We start from the raw sequence: 16,336 nt of genomic DNA, 5'->3' as shown, positions 1-16,336 counted from the left end.
AAAGTCAGGAGCAATTTCTAGGTTGTCTTTGGGCTTCAAAATCCACTGCCTGGCATACAGTGGGGGCAAACTGAGCTCTCCTTGAAAGCTGGAACTGAGGAAAAAAAGTCAATGAGACAATTCACTGGCAGGAACAAGAAAATCAGACCAAGGGAAAGCCAGGCTCTGACTTTGCGCTCTGCTGAAGAGCTTCCACCCGATCTCAAAGGGTGGGTTTACACCGACATGAGAAGTTTTTGAAGCAAAGAGCCGCCAAGCTGCAGAAAAAACTGCAGGCTGCTTTTCCATCCTGCAAACGACGGCCTAAAACCCCCACTTTTGGGGGTGAAACCAGTCGCCAAGTTCAACCCAAAGTCCCTCTGTTTTGCAAACCCGAGCTATTCGTGCCCTGCCGCGCTCGGGAAAGGAGAAACGCGCTCGGGTTTGGGCAGGGCTGCCTCGAGCTGCCCGTTCCTCAGCATCCAGGGGCGGCAGGCGGCGGGCAGGGGCGGCGGGCAGGGGCGGCGGGCGGCGGGCAGGGGCGGCGGGCAGGGGCGGGGCGGGGTGGTGGGTAGGGGCGGGGCGGGGCGGCGGGTAGGGGCGGGGCGGCGGGTATGGGCGGGGCGGTGGCGGCCCGCGGCCCCGCCCCACATCGCCCCCTAGCGGCGGGCCAGGGGCCGGCGCCGGCGCCTTCCCCCGTGACGCCGCACCCGCTGCAACGCGGAGAGACCCCCCGCGGTGACGTCACGTCCTGCCCCGCCTCTTCGCCCACATAAGGACTCGTCGTCAGCGGCCGCGCTCTGGATTGGCTGGAGGCGCGGGGAGGGGGGGGGGGGGGCTGCTGCGGGGCACGCTGGGAGCTGTGGTTCTCGGCCGGGCCGGAGTGTCGGACGGCGGGCGGCAAGGGCGGAGGGGGCGGGGCGAAGCCGGCCGATAAGAGCCGGGGGGCGGGGCCAGGCGCGGCAGACGCCGGCCGGTATCGCAATTAGCGAGGGGGAGCGGCGGCGGTCGTGGTGTCGTGTGGTGAAGTGAAGTGAAGTGAGGTGAGGTGAGGTGAGGGCAGGGCCGGGGCCTCCGGGGGGGACCGGGATGGGGGGACTCGGGAGCTGAGGCAAGAGCTGGGGCGAGGGGAGACCACGGGGGTTGGGGCAGCTGGGGCAGATCTAGCGGCAGAGGCCCTGCGTGGGTGGAGGTGTCTGGGCCTGGAGTAGGGCAGGGGCCTTGCGTGGGGTGCGAGGACCTGGGGCTGGAGTAGGGCAGGGGCCCCGCGTGGGTCTGGGCTGGGGGAAGGCGGCCTGGTGGTGCCCAGGGCCGCCCCCTTGCCGGGAGGGGTGCTGGGACCTGTTACTTTCCCACCCGTCTTCCTCCACCCGTGTCAGAGCTGTCCCCCGTGGGTGGCCGCACAGGTGCCCTGCGCTTCCCTGCTGCGGATGTGGGCAAGGTCAGGGCAGCCGGGACGCGTGTTTCCCCCGGCTTCCTGTGCCCCACGCCGGCCCCGGCCTCTGCGTGAGCTGCAGGTCGCAGAAACCTCTTACAGTGGACAAACAGATTCCCTTCTGGATGTCCTTTTCTTGTGTAAATTTCGCCTCTGGCTGTCTCCACCTCTCCCAAGTGATGAGTGACCGGGGTGCTCTCGTGTTTCCGTCTCCGAATCGGCTAAAATCTAACTTACATTTAGCAAATAAAGGTCGTTGTAGCAGACGCAGAGAGACCAAATCCTTCGGCCTGCAGAGGAAATGGTTTGCGCGTTTAGTTTAAAAAACACCTGTCAGTCCGCTGAAATGGATGTGCACAAAATGCTGCGTAACCAGGGAACACAGCCACGTTTGAAATGTGTCTTTCGCATGCGTTTGCTAGCCCATGCTTAAATTAAATTTGTGTCGGCTTATTGCAAGAGCTTGGAGTACCTCCGTGTGAGGCCGAGCTCTGTTTTGCTGCCGAGCGTGTTGATGGCAACACCGGAACAATAGCGGCAGAGATCTTTCTGGCAGAGGCCTTTGCGACGTCGCGGAGCTAACTGTGCTAGCAGAAACGGTCACTAAGTGAAGAATGATGCTTATGCCGAGCGCTGGAGAAGGAACAGGTGACGGGGACAGCGTGACAAGCTGGCAGACGGTCTCAGTGGTTCGGTGACGGTGGCTCAGTGAGCAGAGCCCTTCTCGGGGCCGTTGCCACCTTTTTCTTTTTTTTTTTCTTTTTTTTTTTCCCCTTGGGGGCAGGTGAGAAATCACCTGTGCTGCAATGGAAACTGCTCATCCTCCTGAGGAGTCTGTGCCTCTCAAGGGCTTGAAGACTCGTTCCCGCTCCTCAGCAGCTGCCATTTTACATTTTTGTCTTCTCCGGCAGGAGTTTGAAACTCCGTTGAAGTGGTGAACGAGGCGGGATCAGCCGCAGGAGCGACTGACGAGCTGCCAGGTAGGGCTGACCTTCCGCAGCGGCTCGCGCTTTCCACCCCGAGTGCTTCGGTTGCTGTTCTTGGCAGGGAGCGAAAGGGGAGGAAGGAACTTTTCTGAGGTCAGAGCTGCTATTAAGGAGTAGCCTGTGAAAGCAAAGTAGCGTGGTGGAGGATAGAAGTCCTAAAAGGAAACGCAGGCAGTGTGACCGAGGCTTTCAGTGGCTTCTCGCTGCCTGTGAGCGTGTGCGGCGGGCGCTGGGATCTGTAATGGTGTGAAAACGGATGGCAGAAATTTGTTGCTTCGCTACTTTTTTTTTTTTTTTTCCCTCCTGTCCTTACCTGTTCTGGTATGCAACCACCTTGCTTCCCAAGGCTTCACTTGAATTAAATGTAGCTCATCAGCTCGAGTCTAGCTCTCATGCTTGTACCTCGCTACGTGGACATTCGTGACTGGTGGCATATGGAAGGGATTTTTTTTTTTTCTAAAAGTTCTCTTAACTTGGCGTTTCTAAAACCTGAAGAGAGACTCTTTGTCTTCACAGCCACTATGTCATCCGGTCAGGAATCCGTTTTCTCTGAGTATGAGACTGACACCAGCCAGACATCGAAGCTGTTAAGAAAATTTAAAGAGACGCCATTTGTACCCATCGGTAAGTTTAAAGATGAAGAAATGGGGTTACATAGATCTTTTTCTTCATGGGCAATCAATAGGGTATACACCGTCGCTGTTCACCTTTTTCCTGTGAACACAAAATTACTTTGAAATTACTTCCTCATGTAGGGTTTCCCTGTGGTGACAGCAGAACTCCTCCTGCCCGGATGGGATTTGTTCTGCAAGAAACAGGGAAATCAGTGAGGCCTGTTATCTTCAATAGAAAACTCAGAACCTACAATTAGCGAAAAAAATCCGAACCCAACAAACCCCGAAAGACTGTTTAAGTGAGCTTAAAAAACATGTTCAGGTGATCCTGTCAGGTGGTGAGGAGTGTGTTTTGTGGCTGTTCAGGAGTACAGTTACTGGGAACTATGTGATCGTTACGAAGTGACTTTCAAGCTAACAAAATACAAACCAGAAGTATCTAAAATACAGACCGCCTGCTAAACATTTCACCCTTCTCTGCTGCCATCCCTTAGTTTAAAATGCATTTTCTTAGTAGGTTTTTTGGTACCCCAGCTTGAGGAGGTTGTTAAAAGTTCTCAGCCTCTCTGTCAAGTCCCCGAAAAAGCCTCTCTGAGGGGAGGATCAGTCATGCTCGTCCCAAGAGCTTTCCTCCGCTCAGGAACTGCCTCTGACACGAGACCCGTTTTGATTTCCAGCCCCCTTAAGTGGAGAGCAGTCGGGTCACTCGGGGTGAGCTGTTCCAAGCATTTGCCAGCAGGCATCCATCACTGGGTTCCGTGGTGACAGGACTTTGCTCGCTAGCTTGCTAGGGCGTACTACGAACTCCGCGAGTTCGGGTTCTCCCAAGCAGATTGGGAGAACTTACCTTCAGCCTGTGTCGGAGCTAGTTTGAAGGCCTTAAAACTCTTAATTGGTATTTAATGAAGCTACCACACGGATCATGCACCAGTGAAGTAAGGGTTTACAGCTTCACAAGTGGAACTGGTAATACTCCTGTTCAGGGAGACAAAGCTGTCTGGGCTCTCGTCAGTAAAATATACACAACACTTAAAACGTGGCAGCCTCCTCTGAACTATGTAAATAATCATCCTAAATATGGAATAAAGTGGATGGAATTGGGAAATTCTGGGCACTGCTGCTCTGTATTCTGTGAGAGCATCAGTGTACACAGGTTGGAGTTGGCACGGCCGGGGCTGTGTTTGGTTTGTTGAAGGACTAAAAGTGAACACTATCGCTGTGAAAGAGACCTTGCTGAACCTCTCTCCCCACAGCCCCGGACAAGTAACACGACTTGTCCTGTCCCAGTGAAAGCCGGCCAAACGTGACAGCACCCAAAATAGCCACCTCAGCAGGCCGGTGGGTACGTCAGGGTGCATCCAGACGCTGAGGGTCCGAGCTGCAGCCAAGCGGTGTTCTTGGGTGCGAGCTTCCATCCAGGAAAGAGGGTGCAAGCAGCGCTTGTGCTTTCTGAAAAATATCCAAGAAACTCCGACACCTTGAGCCACTGCTGTGGCATTTTAACACTAGTGGAAATCCCTCGCTCTTCTCTGCACTGACTTAGGCATTAAATCAGATGGCACTCGAGTGGAAACAGTAGACAGGCCAGGACTTGCCATCTACACAAAACCCAGAGTGATTAGATCAAAACGTGATTATTCCCAGGATATTTTGTTGAGGCGGGTCGCTTCACCCATCTCGACGGCTTGGATCTCGACTCAGAGGATGCTTGCCTTGCCTTGTAGGGATGGCTGGCTTCGCCATGGTGGTTGGCTACGGGCTGTACAGACTGAAGCACAGAGGCGACATGAAAATGTCCCTTCACCTGATTCACATGCGCGTGGCAGCCCAGGGCTTCGTCGTGGGAGCCATAACGTGTGGTACGTACCGAACGGGAGGCTGCCCTCGGCAATGGCGAACCGGGCCATGGAGAACCTCTCGCATCTCTTCTCCTGGTGGATAACACAGCGTGCATGAAATATCCTCGGGGCGGAAATGTCCAGGCCATTATATTTGAGGATGTTTATGCTCGTTACTGGTGTTTGCTCAGCCTTTCTAGAGTAACGGGATGTTTAAGTACACGTACTCAGTATTAAACTGCACTACCTTTGAGAGTAGAGGTTTTGACTACTTTTAGATGTGGGAAGTATGTGGGGTTCTGCAGGTGTTGAAATTGGAGGCAAAGGAAAAAAAAAAAGACTATCTGATGTTAATATTTTCCCTTGTAAATACGTTGCTGTTTCTGAATTTAATGCACTGGAAAATCAGCTTGCATAGCCTATGGTATTATTTTCAGGACTGGAATTGTGTCCCCGAGTGTACCGATTTGTATATCCCAGGTCTCATCTAAGTATTGCAGCTGTGTATGTGTGTAAATGGATATCCCATGAAACAGTTTGTCTATACTGGATTCCCAGAAAAGTGTGACTTTGCCTGCAAAGCAAACTAGAATTGGCTTGGGACCTGCAGTTTCATATACACTGTATTTTCATATCCAGTTTCTCTGTATATGAAGAATTCTGTAGTGTTCATCACTGGTATTAAAAAAAAAAAACAACAGCAGAGGAGGAAGGGAAACATTATTTCTATTGCTGACAATATCGCTTACTGTTCAGATTTTGAAACCCATGATTTCCTATTTAACCCAGCTTTCTAATTGTGCTTGTATTTCTGTCGTGTAGGTGTGCTGTATTCCATGTTTCAGGAGTACGTGGTGAAGCCCAAGGAGTAATGGAAAGATGACCGAAATCTCTGTCCTGGTGGTGGCCTGTGTACTGCAGCTACAAACCTCATATCGACGGGTTCTTGAGGGAAAAAAAAAAAAAAAAAATGGTATAAGAGAATTGCCCTATATGTATTTTGTGTATGGTACGCTGTTTTGAAGCTGGCAGCCTAAATGATTGCGCACTGGGGGAGTGGGTATCAGGGTCTGGTTCTTTCTGATTGACACTACCATATCCCACTTTTTAGGGGATATAGTAGAGTACAATCCCTTTATTTTCTCCTCGACTGTCAACTCAGTCCTAAAATTGCTGACTCCTTTTTGCTGCCGTTGCCCAAAACCACAAAGTCAGGCCTCGGGCAGAACCTCGAGGCCACGTCTGTAAGATAGTGTCGTGAATGCTTTGCTGTCATTTTCTGTCCTGTATACTTGTCAGCCTCCAACTTTGTAACTTAGAAGCTTCCAGTAGCACTGAATGACTTCTAAAATATTGAGAGAGATGTAAACGTCTATTTTTATTATTTAAGGCATGAGATAAGTATTTGGTATGTTGCAGCTATTTAAATGTTATATTTATTAATTATTAACGAAGACACAGGCTCCCTATTTTTACTATAGATTTTCAGACTCTTGGATTACTATATTTTGTAATTTTATTTACAGTGTTCTTCTGAATAACATTTAAATGTAACATTTAAAATACAGTGTGAAAAGTAAACCTTGATTTGGTGTTCTAATGCTTTTAAAGTGTATGATCTAGCTCTGATTTCTGCAGTATCATTTCCCATAGAAATTTTAAAACATTTAAATCTGAAAAGCCCCCATCATCTTCGATGAGGTATTAAAACCCTTCTCTGTAAATTGCCACTGTTTACACTCGAACCCCTTGTATCTCCAACAGCAGTCACAAAAATAAATGCATTGATAAAGCCAATTTGTAAAAACCTCATTTTCTCCTATTCGTTTACATTCCATGGGGACAGTATGATGTCTCTTTGTAACAAATGCCGCAAGGTACATACTGCACCGCTGTCTGTGACATTGTACAGAGCAGTGGGAGATGAAATACAAATAAATGTGTGAGCACTGGAGATAACAAGTGTTTGGCTATGGATTTGTTGGGGGGGAGCTCTCTCTGTGCATGCAGCCTCCTGCGGAGGGATGGGGTGAGCTTATATACATGAATAAAAATCACCTGAGAGGGTACAATCCTACTGGAAAGGGCATTCCCAGCCGGTACCATCCTGCTGTCCTTGACTGCTTGCTCTCACAGATCTCCCTCACCGGGGTGGAGCTGGGGAGGCCGTAAGGAGAGGCCCCTCTATCGTGCAGAGGCCTTTTCCTGTCACTGCCTGCCTCCTCCCCGCCATGGGGCGGGATAAGGAGCAGCTCTGTTCCCGTCACCCCGAGGGGCCCGGGTCTCTGCGGGAAGGGACCCGGGAGGCGGCGGCTGAGGGGGGCGGCTGAGGGCAGCTGTCATGGCGGCCAGGCTGAGGGGAAGGGCGCGAGCCCCGCCCGTCCTGCGGCGACGTCCTGCGCTCGGCGCATGCGCGGCCCTGCCCTTGGCGCGGGGGCCGGCCGGGGCGCCGTTGCTATGGGAACCGCGTGGGCCTGCGGCCGGGGCCGGCAGCCGGAGCCGGAGCCGGAGCGGCCGGGCCGGGCCCTGCCGAGGCGGGCAGCCGGCGGGAGAGGGCGGCCGGGGGGATCCTCCCGCTGCCCTCGGGGCCGGGGAAGGCGGTTTCGGTAGGCCGGGTGGTGGGGAGGCAGCGCGGCCCTGTCAGGCCGCAGGACAAGGCGGGCGTTGGGCGGGGCTGAGAGGGAAGCCCCTCTCCTCACACAGCAGCTCTGTGGCGATCCCTCTGTGCCAGTTTGGAGTCGGTACCCAGGCAGGCTGGAGGGCTAAAGGTTGCCCTCAGGCCATCACTCATACCCACGAGGCCTGTGGGCTGTGCAGAGGCACGGACTCCGCTCCTTGTGCTTGTCAGTCCTTAATGCACCTTGTCCACACCCGTGGTGTCTGGCAGCAGGGGTGGAGGTAAAGCTGCTTGCAATGCGTCTCTGCCCATACAGTACATAAAGGCACAAAGGGACATAGCGTGCATTTTGGCACTTTATCAGGACGATTGCTGCCTTAGTGCGAGAAAGGGCCTGCATTAATTACTCACTGGAGGGCGTGCCTTTGAAAGTTTTTACTCATTGTTTTTCCTAGGCCAAAGGTGCACTGTATCTTTTGCTGACAGTAAATGTCAAACAGAAGGAGAGGGGGCTGGAATACGTCAGAAAACTGATCGTCTTTAGTCATACTAAGTAAAACTCTAGACATTTAAGTGGGTAGCAATATTATCGCTTTAATGTTATCACTTCGTGCTTAGAAATTTGGGGGAAAGATGTAAGTCACACTCATGGTGTCTAGTGCTCAAAGGGAGCATTAGGATAAACAGAGATCTTTCTTCCTCTGTCAGTCCCACATTAACCCAAAAACGGGGGGATCTGCACCTTCCTTTGAAATGTGGGAAGGAAGGCTGGATGGTTGCAAACAGTCTGTGCTCCCTTTAGTCAGTATAATGTGGTTGCCACATTCGCTTGGATTTGGCCCCAACTTGCTCTTCTGTAAAAATGTTGATTTAAACTGGTCTGTTTGAAAACATTTTAAAACATTGCTTTTTGAATGCTAGAGTGAAAAAGTCCCAAAAACTTTTTCGAAGACTGTTTGAAAGCCGTTTGTGGAAAAAGGCACTTGAAGCAAGGCAGTGGGGCTGAAGAGCACAGTGGCTGAGAGGAGGAGGTGGCAGGGAGACTGTGCAGAGGTCAGTGAGGAAAAACTGCGAGGCAGCTGCTAGAAGAGGATGTTTTTCAAAGCAATGTTGATCTCTGCTCTCTGTGGCTTTTTATTTTCTTCTTGTTATGCTTTTAGTAAACAATGGGATCAGACATAAAAGTGAATGAACATTTTAAAAGCCAGTTTAAGGCTTATCAAGAACAACAGCAAAGGCGGCTGCAAAATCTAATGGAGAGGAAGAAGGAAAAGCAGAACAGTCCAAAGGGGATAATGACAACACAAAGGAGACTTTCCGAATCCCAAATGATCTAAACCTGTTTGAAACAGGACAACCTGTAAATGAAGACGACAGCAAAAGGTAAGGGTGTAGCAGCACCGTTCCTTCAGGAAGTTACAGAAGTATAGTTTGCATATGATCTTATGAAACTCATATTGACAGAACACCTTCTGTCTTCACATATTGGACTTTCATTATCCTGAGAAGACTCTTGCTGTTCCTAACGTTTATCCTCAGAGCATTGTGATGTGCTGTTTGTTATCAGTGTTTCACAAATCAAGAGCGGAAGGGCAGAGGGGTTAAGGGTGACATGCTGGGGCAGCTAGGTACTATTTGATGAAATCCAGTCATCAAGGATCACTAACATCCTTGGAACTGTTGGTTAGTTCCTGCCTAGCCTTGTAAACAAACAAGTTCCCTACATGAATAATTTCCAAAGACAGGTAAGGGCAAAGCAGCTACTGGGTGCAAGCCAAAGGCCTGCAGCGCAGAAAAGTGTTCCCCTGGCTATCTTTGCAATATAACCGATTTAGTAGATCAAAAGACAGCCAGCTATATAGGAGAGTCTCATAGACAGAGTTGCCTCCTGGTTAAGATATGTGACAGGGTTATACAAGGCAGGGTTTTAAATCTTTCTGGGGACAGGGGTTTGGGTCTCACCTCACCCATTGGGGTACTATCTGGATTACCAGGACATTGGACATTCTGGTGTGGATCTCCCTCGATCTTGTTTCTGGAGCTGAGTGCATAATTCGATTTACTGGAGCAGAGATTTGAAACCCCAGCTCAGATCAGTTATCTTCCTCCTAGGATATAGTCAGTCTTTCCTTCTGACCCAATTAATATTTTTTTTACAAACTAGAACAGGTCTGAAGTTGGACACATCCCAAAGATGTCTGCAGTTACTACAGTGTTGGCTATTCAGGGATTTGCTCTGTGTTAATGGTAAAGCCAGCTGAAGAAATTCATCCTTCTGCTCCCCACTTGCAACTGTGCTGATACAGCTGTTTGCTGGAAACTGGATTCACTTTCTGGGGCAAGGGTACTTTTATCTCAAGTCATTTCAGTGATCCAGTTTAAAGCTTAAGCCTCACAGACTGTTTTATTGGCACCATGATGGGGTGATGTACTGGGTGATACAGGGGCAGGGAGGAGGAGCTGGCAGCTCTGCCAAAACCAGCAGATCATGGGTGGAGAACCACAGTTAGGCATATACCTTTGAGACAGTTTCCCCTCCCAGAATATGAGCGGCAAAGGGCACCTCTGCCAAAGTTTATCAAGCCACTAACCAAGGTTTATTAGGCCCTAAATGTTGATCTTCCTTCTGTGTTACTCTGGGCAACTCCCTGCTCAGCTTGTTTCTGAAGATCGCGTTCTTAAATGCCCAAGTGCATAAACTGCAGCAGAGCTTCTGTGAAGATGCAGGGAACCCGGGAGTGAACCACTGAAACTTTCAGGTGCTTCTGGGAATGTGGTGTTCATGCTGCAAAGGATGTCTGTGTGGAAACAGGGAGCTGACCTTCCAGAAACTAATGCTCTCACCATTGCATCATACATTGTCTTCTTCACACATAGGTCCCTCACCACGGCTGTATGATTTGCCAAGTTATGCTTCTGATCTGACCTGTACCACCTGTCCTCTTCCCTTCAACATTTTGTTCTGATATTATATAGAAGATTACTATGGAGATCTGTTTTTTTTGTGTTTTGTTTTTTTTTTTTAATGGAGAGGGAGACTGATTCCCACAGCTCAGATGTGGATTTGTCTGGTGGAGGAGAGCGGCTTAGGCACTCCCATAGCATATCCTGGTGCAGTGTGCATACTCTGAGGTGCAGAGTACAGGAGAGTCCCAGCAGTTCTCTGCTATTTACAGTTCAGTAGTTTAGGTCTGAGTAATTCAAAAGCTATTATTTACCTCCATTTTCAGTGCCACTGGCTGTTAAAAGCCCCCATTTGACATGGCAGGTGTAGCAGCTTTATCTGGTATCTGATTTATCCTTTGCTTATGTACATCTGCGTTCAGCAAAAGAGTGGTTATGAGTGTATCAAATCCAGGCAGCATTTGCTTCTGGAAGGGATTCACCAGGATGTACTTTGCAGTATTCCCATGACAACACATTAGAAACTTGTTCCAGAATAACAGGACTCCACATGGTCTGCAGTGGCAGTGATTTCAGCATGTCAGTGTTGTTTATAGCAGCGCTTGGAAAACATTCTCCTCTCAGAAGTCTCCCTTCCTCTGAGCCTTGGGAGTTCGTTTTTCCTTCCTCCTGTCCTACTCCCAAATTTTGTTTAGGCGAGCGTTTGCCTGACATGTCTGTCTTCTGTTTTGTTCTTTCTGTATCTTTATGCTCCCCGCACTGTTTGGTGTATTTAAGATTAAGTGATTCTCCCCATCACATGGAGGATCTGTAACAGAGTTGGGAAAGACACTTACCTGAATTTCAGTCACAGGCCCTACTCATAAGCTTCAGCTGGCTGTTTCCTTGAACCAGAGTGAAAAGGATTACCTTTCTGCAGCCTGTTTCTTTCGGCTGACTTTCCATAGCTGAGCCACTTGGGTGGAACCTGCTACCTCCTTTGTAACATGTAGAGTCGGGATGGGATGGGATGGGATGGGATGGGATGGGATGGGATGGGGAAGTTTCTCAGAGGAGACTCCAGCTCTGTGCAGTTGGGATTTCTGTCCATCCTACTGCAAGTGCTTTTTGTCAAGACTTGGAAGCCAGCTCTGAGGAAGACATTGCTGATCAGATGTGTTAAGAGCTTAGAACCTTTTTTTCATGTTAATTCCCTAACTGTTAAAAATCTTTTTGTTCATGTGTCTCTAATGAGATCTGCACAGTTTTGTTGCTCACTTCTATGAGTGGTACATGTGGGAATAACTTAGTTTTGCTTTTCTCTGCTCAGATTGCTGCTTTCTTTCTTCTTTGTAAACAGCTGCCTTTGATCTGCCTTTGATTTGCAGCTTTGAAACAGAAGTGCATTTCTTAATTATGGATTGTGAATCACGTCACAAATTGACTGTGCTGTTTATGGCAGTGCTCTAAGGGGTCATTTATTCTGACAGGTACATATGGAGCATGCATTTAAAAGCTCCAAAGTCCAGTTGGAGCAAAAAGCTTACTAAAACTTTTGAACAGAAGAGATTTAGGTGACTATTGAGACAGCTGACGTGTCTGGCTGTGGATGTATCTATAGCTACAGGTATATACTGTAACCACTGGGCTTTACCCAAATCTCTGTGATCATCCACCCTACCTACTTCTGTTGTAGTCTGGAGCAATCACTCTATAGGCCAAAGGGGTGGGACACTATGCCAGATTAAGTCACCAAAAAGTAGACATTCAGGGTCACACTGTAGATAATGAGAATCTAGGGGTCAATTCATCTGGCTGGCTTAGGTGTCTAATGATGTCTGAGATGCTGTAGGGCATCGGGAACTTCCACATGGGAATGATAGATAGGACACAGGAGACCTGCACCCTTCAGCAGCAGCTGGGGGACGGGTGGGAGGCCCAAATGGCACCTATGTGTGGGTAACTGAATTGAGTCCCCTCAGCAGTGCACTCAGCGGCAGTTAGAGAGCGATTCAGATCACCCTACAGTGGCAGCTAGTCTGTAGACAGCGCTGGTTGCATTGACTAGACCTCCTTTGACGTTTGTGTGTGTTTTGGCTTGCTGCTCACAGAGAGACAGCCGTGGCTTGGTACGGAGTGAGACCCCACCCTGAAACTCAGATAGGGGGAGATGAGGAAACTCAGATGGGAGGAGAGAGGAAACTCAGAGGCAGGCAGAATGGGAACCGCTGACTTGAGCCAACAGGGTCTTTACCACAAACGTATTTACCGAAGGCTGTGTCAGTACGGTTTCACTTAGCACATTTGGTTTCATCTCTGGGAATGAAGACAGGTTCATTTCTATTCCGAAATGCTGCTGTCTGGAGGAATCTGACTAAAAGCTATGTCTAAAGTTGGACGATGTTAGTAATTCTTGGGGTTGGCTCATATGTTCACACATGGGTGGCAAGTGCTCTCTGAGATGCTCTCGATTCTCTGCCTGAGCCCCAGAAGTTTTCCCAAGAACCCTGCGTCATGGCTGCTGCCCTCATGTAGGGAGCTCAGATAATCCTGGGGCTTCTCAAATAGACGCCTGAGTGCCCACAATTGAATTGAGCCCCTGAGGCCTTAGCTTCTAGTTTTAACGTTTGGAGGAACCATCATGTAAGGACAGCAAAGAGACTGAAGTTATTAATTCTCTGGATGTCTTAGAGAGATGAAACCCATAAATGTTACTAAATGTACCGAAGAATAGGAGAAGCAAGGCTATTTCCTCCCGTTCAGAGGGCTTTTTGATATTCTTTGTTTCTAAATGAATTCCAAAAAGCAACATTAACAATACAAATGATGCCAGTCCATCCTGGTGAGGTTCCAAGAAAATCTGATGAGGACACAGGAAATTGGTCTTTTGTGAATTGCTATGAAGCATTCGTTTTTAAAGAAAGAACCTCAGTAGCCGCTTTTGTAGTTGATGCTCTGTTGGCTTCTATTGGCTTTGGTAAGTATAGAAAGTAAAGCCTGAATGTCACAGATGCTGGATGGTGAGCCTGCCTGGTTTCTTCTGAAGAACCAGATAAGTAAGACTGAGTGAGATGAGACTATTCAGTAACCTCAAGAGCAGTGAAAAGATACCTGTTCTGTGATATTTTGCCCCAGACAACACAAGGAAGTGCAGAATTTTTTAATTTTAATTTAACTCAATAGATCAGATCATCAGCTTGTGTTCTGATCTGAGGTTTAGGATATTCTACTTAATTCAGTAAACTCACTCCTGGTAAGCTCAGCTCATCTAGCATACAGTCGTTTCATTATTTCATTTCTGGAAGCACCTATTTGAAGCACACGACAGTGACCTTTGCCATTATGGCTTATTTTTTCACAGGTTGCTTGAGGTTGAGAACGAGCAGCTCCAGGATCAGCTTCGAGAGGTCCGAGATGAGAACTGCAGACTATACAAACTGGTGACAGAGAAAGATTTTGAAATAAAGCAACTCCAGAAAAAAATACAGGAGGACAGATTGGCTTTGTCAGGTAAACACAGTAACTTTGTATTCTCACTATGTTAGTTCCAGTGTTTGCCTGATGCTGATGACAACAGAGGTAGGATAACAGATTCACTGTGAGCTCCTGGCAGTGAAATATTCATGTGACATCTCTTTACCTGCTTTATGCTAAAAAGGAGTATTTCAGTCATATTGTGGTTGCCTCCGTTTCCATGCCTGTAATAAGCGACTGCTAGGAAGAATCAAAATTCAGCTCTCAGTTGAGAGAGACTTGTTCTCTGTTGAGCTTACAGTAATGTGCAATAGCACTGAAACCACTTGGCTCTGAACTTTGAAAATACTTAGACACCTGGGTATGAATTTAGTCAACACTTACTTAGAGTTGCTGCCTAAACTTGCAAGGGTCTAAGTTGACGCTGTTTTGCATTTGCAGAGTTTACTAAACATCGATGTCTCTCCCATGTAAGGAGTCTCATTGCTTTATTTGCAGAGGGAAGCTCCTTGCAATGGTTTGACATGACAGCACTTACACATGGAACGGCATGTGTGCTTAAAGATCTGTGCCTTACTGTCTCCTTCGGTTTCATGAGCTGCAAAATATGAATACTACTACTCCCCAACGTAGAGAGCTATTGAAAGGACCAGATGACTTCTGGTAGACAGACAGGTCAGACCTAAGGTGCAAAATATTATTATTGATAATTATATGTCCCTTAAAAGAAGTATAGTGCTCTTTTGGGGTACGCAGTGATCTCTGTTCCTCATAGATCTTCTGCAAACTTGCTATTATTGGCACAAAAAATGATGATTCATAGAAATCATATTTTGGAAGACTTTCTGTTAATGTCAAAAAGCAGTGTTGCAGCTTTCTCTGCTATGTACTGTTAAATTCCTTAGTCAGGCTACTTTTGTTTGTCTAAATAGGGCACATGCAGGATGCTGGCTGAAGGCAAAGTCCAGCTTCTAAAGTGGCTTGGGTGTCCTCTGAAAATTGAACTGTGCAGGCTGCACCTCCTCCACTGGGTGCCACTGTTGTTCAGGACAGGAGTGATGACCAGGCTAGTAGAGAAGGGGGAAACCAGCAATAAGCAGAACTAAATAACACTTAAATTACACCTTAATTCTTAAAATCTAGCTGTCGCTTGTATGTAGGAGAGATGATAAGCTATTACTGGGTCAGGACCAGGAGCCAGATGTGCTGTTGCAGTTTCTCTGGCTGACTCATGTGCCAGCTTGCAGCAGTTTGCCCCATGCCTCTGTCTTCCCTATCTACATTGTGGCAAGAGACTCACCCACATTGCTTGGGAATTAAAAGCTTTGATTAAATGTCTGCAATGCATTTGAAGACCATCACATGGAAGCACCAGCCTGGCTTTTGGTTAGTTTAGTGCTTCCTGTGATCCTTAGCAGCCATTATTTATAATGAAAACTAAGGAAAAAGTAGCTTCTAGATGAGAGGGGAAACACAAATCAGATAAAGGAGTAAGAACAGTGGAAATGTTTTTAAAAATAATAAATTTATGTTCTCTACAAGGTTTTTTAAAAGTGATATAGGGTCATATACTGTTCTCAGCTATATTCTGCGTAGCCCCTTTAATGTCTCTAGGGGTTTTATGGGACTCGGAATTCACTTAAGAGTGATCTGTCATCCTTGCATCTCACCCCGGTTCCTGAATATAATCTTCATGGATGTCAGTAGAAAAGTCATTACTTCAGAGCACAGAGGGAGGATGAAAAAGTTAAGAAGAATGACAACAGCCGAGTTCCATCTCCATATATCCCACCAAGGATTTGTTATTGCAGGCTCATATTCATTGTTTCCATGGACATTGTATGCAATCATAGTGATTTTGCACTTGTGCAAGAACTTTTCTTCACCTGTGTGATGTTAACGAAAGCCAAGTGACACACAAGCCAGTCCTGGGGATTACTTTATTCATGACACTAATCAAACCCTCTCTGATGAGGAGGTGAATGAAGTATCTGTTTAAAAGAGCAATTAAAAGAGTAATGCAGTAAGGCTCCATGTATAATCTCAAGGGACATATAAATAGGCACAATGAAATTTCCTGGACGTTATCCAGGACCCAAGTGTAATAGTGTGCCTGACCTTTTAGGACAGATGTCTAGAAAAGTTCGCACCTCTGTTTCAGCAACTCCTCCAGTAGTAAACAACCAGCGCAAAATAGACTGTTGTGTTTTTCTGTAATACGCCACAAAAACCCGTTTGTAACTGTCCTTCACAGCGGTGAAAACACCTCTACCCTTTCTATGTAGTAATGTTGCTACGACCACTGTCGTGGCCTTCTGACGTGTGGCTGTTGCTAAAGTGTGAAATGTGGTTTTGCTAGCCACAATGTGATGCTGACTCAAAGAACCAAGCAATCCAGCTGGAATCACTGACGCCTCTTTTCCCTCACTTGTTCATTTAAGTGCCTGGCACAGCTCTGAGAGAAATGGATTAGACAATAAAAGTACATTGTGCACTGGACAGAGAACAAA

At 47.8% G+C, this 16,336-nt stretch overlaps 2 protein-coding genes across 3 annotated transcripts in view; both read left to right on the top strand.

Moving 5' to 3' along the window:
* The first annotated feature begins 958 nt into the window (after nt 1–958).
* Nucleotides 959–6,811, top strand: HIGD1A (HIG1 hypoxia inducible domain family member 1A). 2 transcript variants are annotated; one of them, XM_050892746.1, is made up of 5 exons: nt 959–1,012; nt 2,326–2,394; nt 2,917–3,024; nt 4,739–4,873; nt 5,675–6,811. In XM_050892746.1, the coding sequence occupies exons 3-5, from the start codon at nt 2,922–2,924 to the stop codon at nt 5,722–5,724; spliced, it is 288 nt and encodes a 95-aa protein (XP_050748703.1). In that variant the 5' UTR covers nt 959–1,012; nt 2,326–2,394; nt 2,917–2,921; the 3' UTR covers nt 5,725–6,811. The 2 variants fall into 2 exon arrangements, with proteins under 2 accessions (XP_050748703.1, XP_050748704.1); XM_050892747.1 differs by having other exon boundaries at nt 981–1,022.
* Nucleotides 6,812–8,635: 1,824 nt separating this feature from the next.
* CCDC13 (coiled-coil domain containing 13) overlaps nt 8,636–16,336 on the top strand; it is a 30,753-nt gene continuing 23,052 nt past the window's right edge. Inside the window, 3 exon segments of the mRNA XM_050892245.1 lie at nt 8,636–8,750; nt 8,753–8,852; nt 13,714–13,862. Coding sequence (XP_050748202.1) covers nt 8,636–8,750; nt 8,753–8,852; nt 13,714–13,862 — 364 coding nt within the window.

Source organism: Gymnogyps californianus, chromosome 2, assembly GCF_018139145.2.
Source record: "Gymnogyps californianus isolate 813 chromosome 2, ASM1813914v2, whole genome shotgun sequence".
NCBI lineage: Eukaryota > Metazoa > Chordata > Aves > Accipitriformes > Cathartidae > Gymnogyps > Gymnogyps californianus.
The sequence above is the reverse complement of the archived record's forward strand: the minus strand, read 5'-3'. Positions and strand labels throughout refer to the sequence as shown.

What these genes read in the sequence shown, in the direction of transcription:
- HIGD1A (XM_050892746.1), top strand. Translation starts at nt 2,922, where the DNA reads ATGTCATCCGGTCAGGAATCCGTTTTCTCTGAGTATGAGACTGACACC. An exon ending in GACGCCATTTGTACCCATCG is followed by an intron (nt 3,025 to 4,738) that starts GTAAGTTTAAAG and finishes CTTGCCTTGTAG; the next exon opens with GGATGGCTGGCTTCGCCATG. An exon ending in CGTGGGAGCCATAACGTGTG is followed by an intron (nt 4,874 to 5,674) that starts GTACGTACCGAA and finishes TCTGTCGTGTAG; the next exon opens with GTGTGCTGTATTCCATGTTT.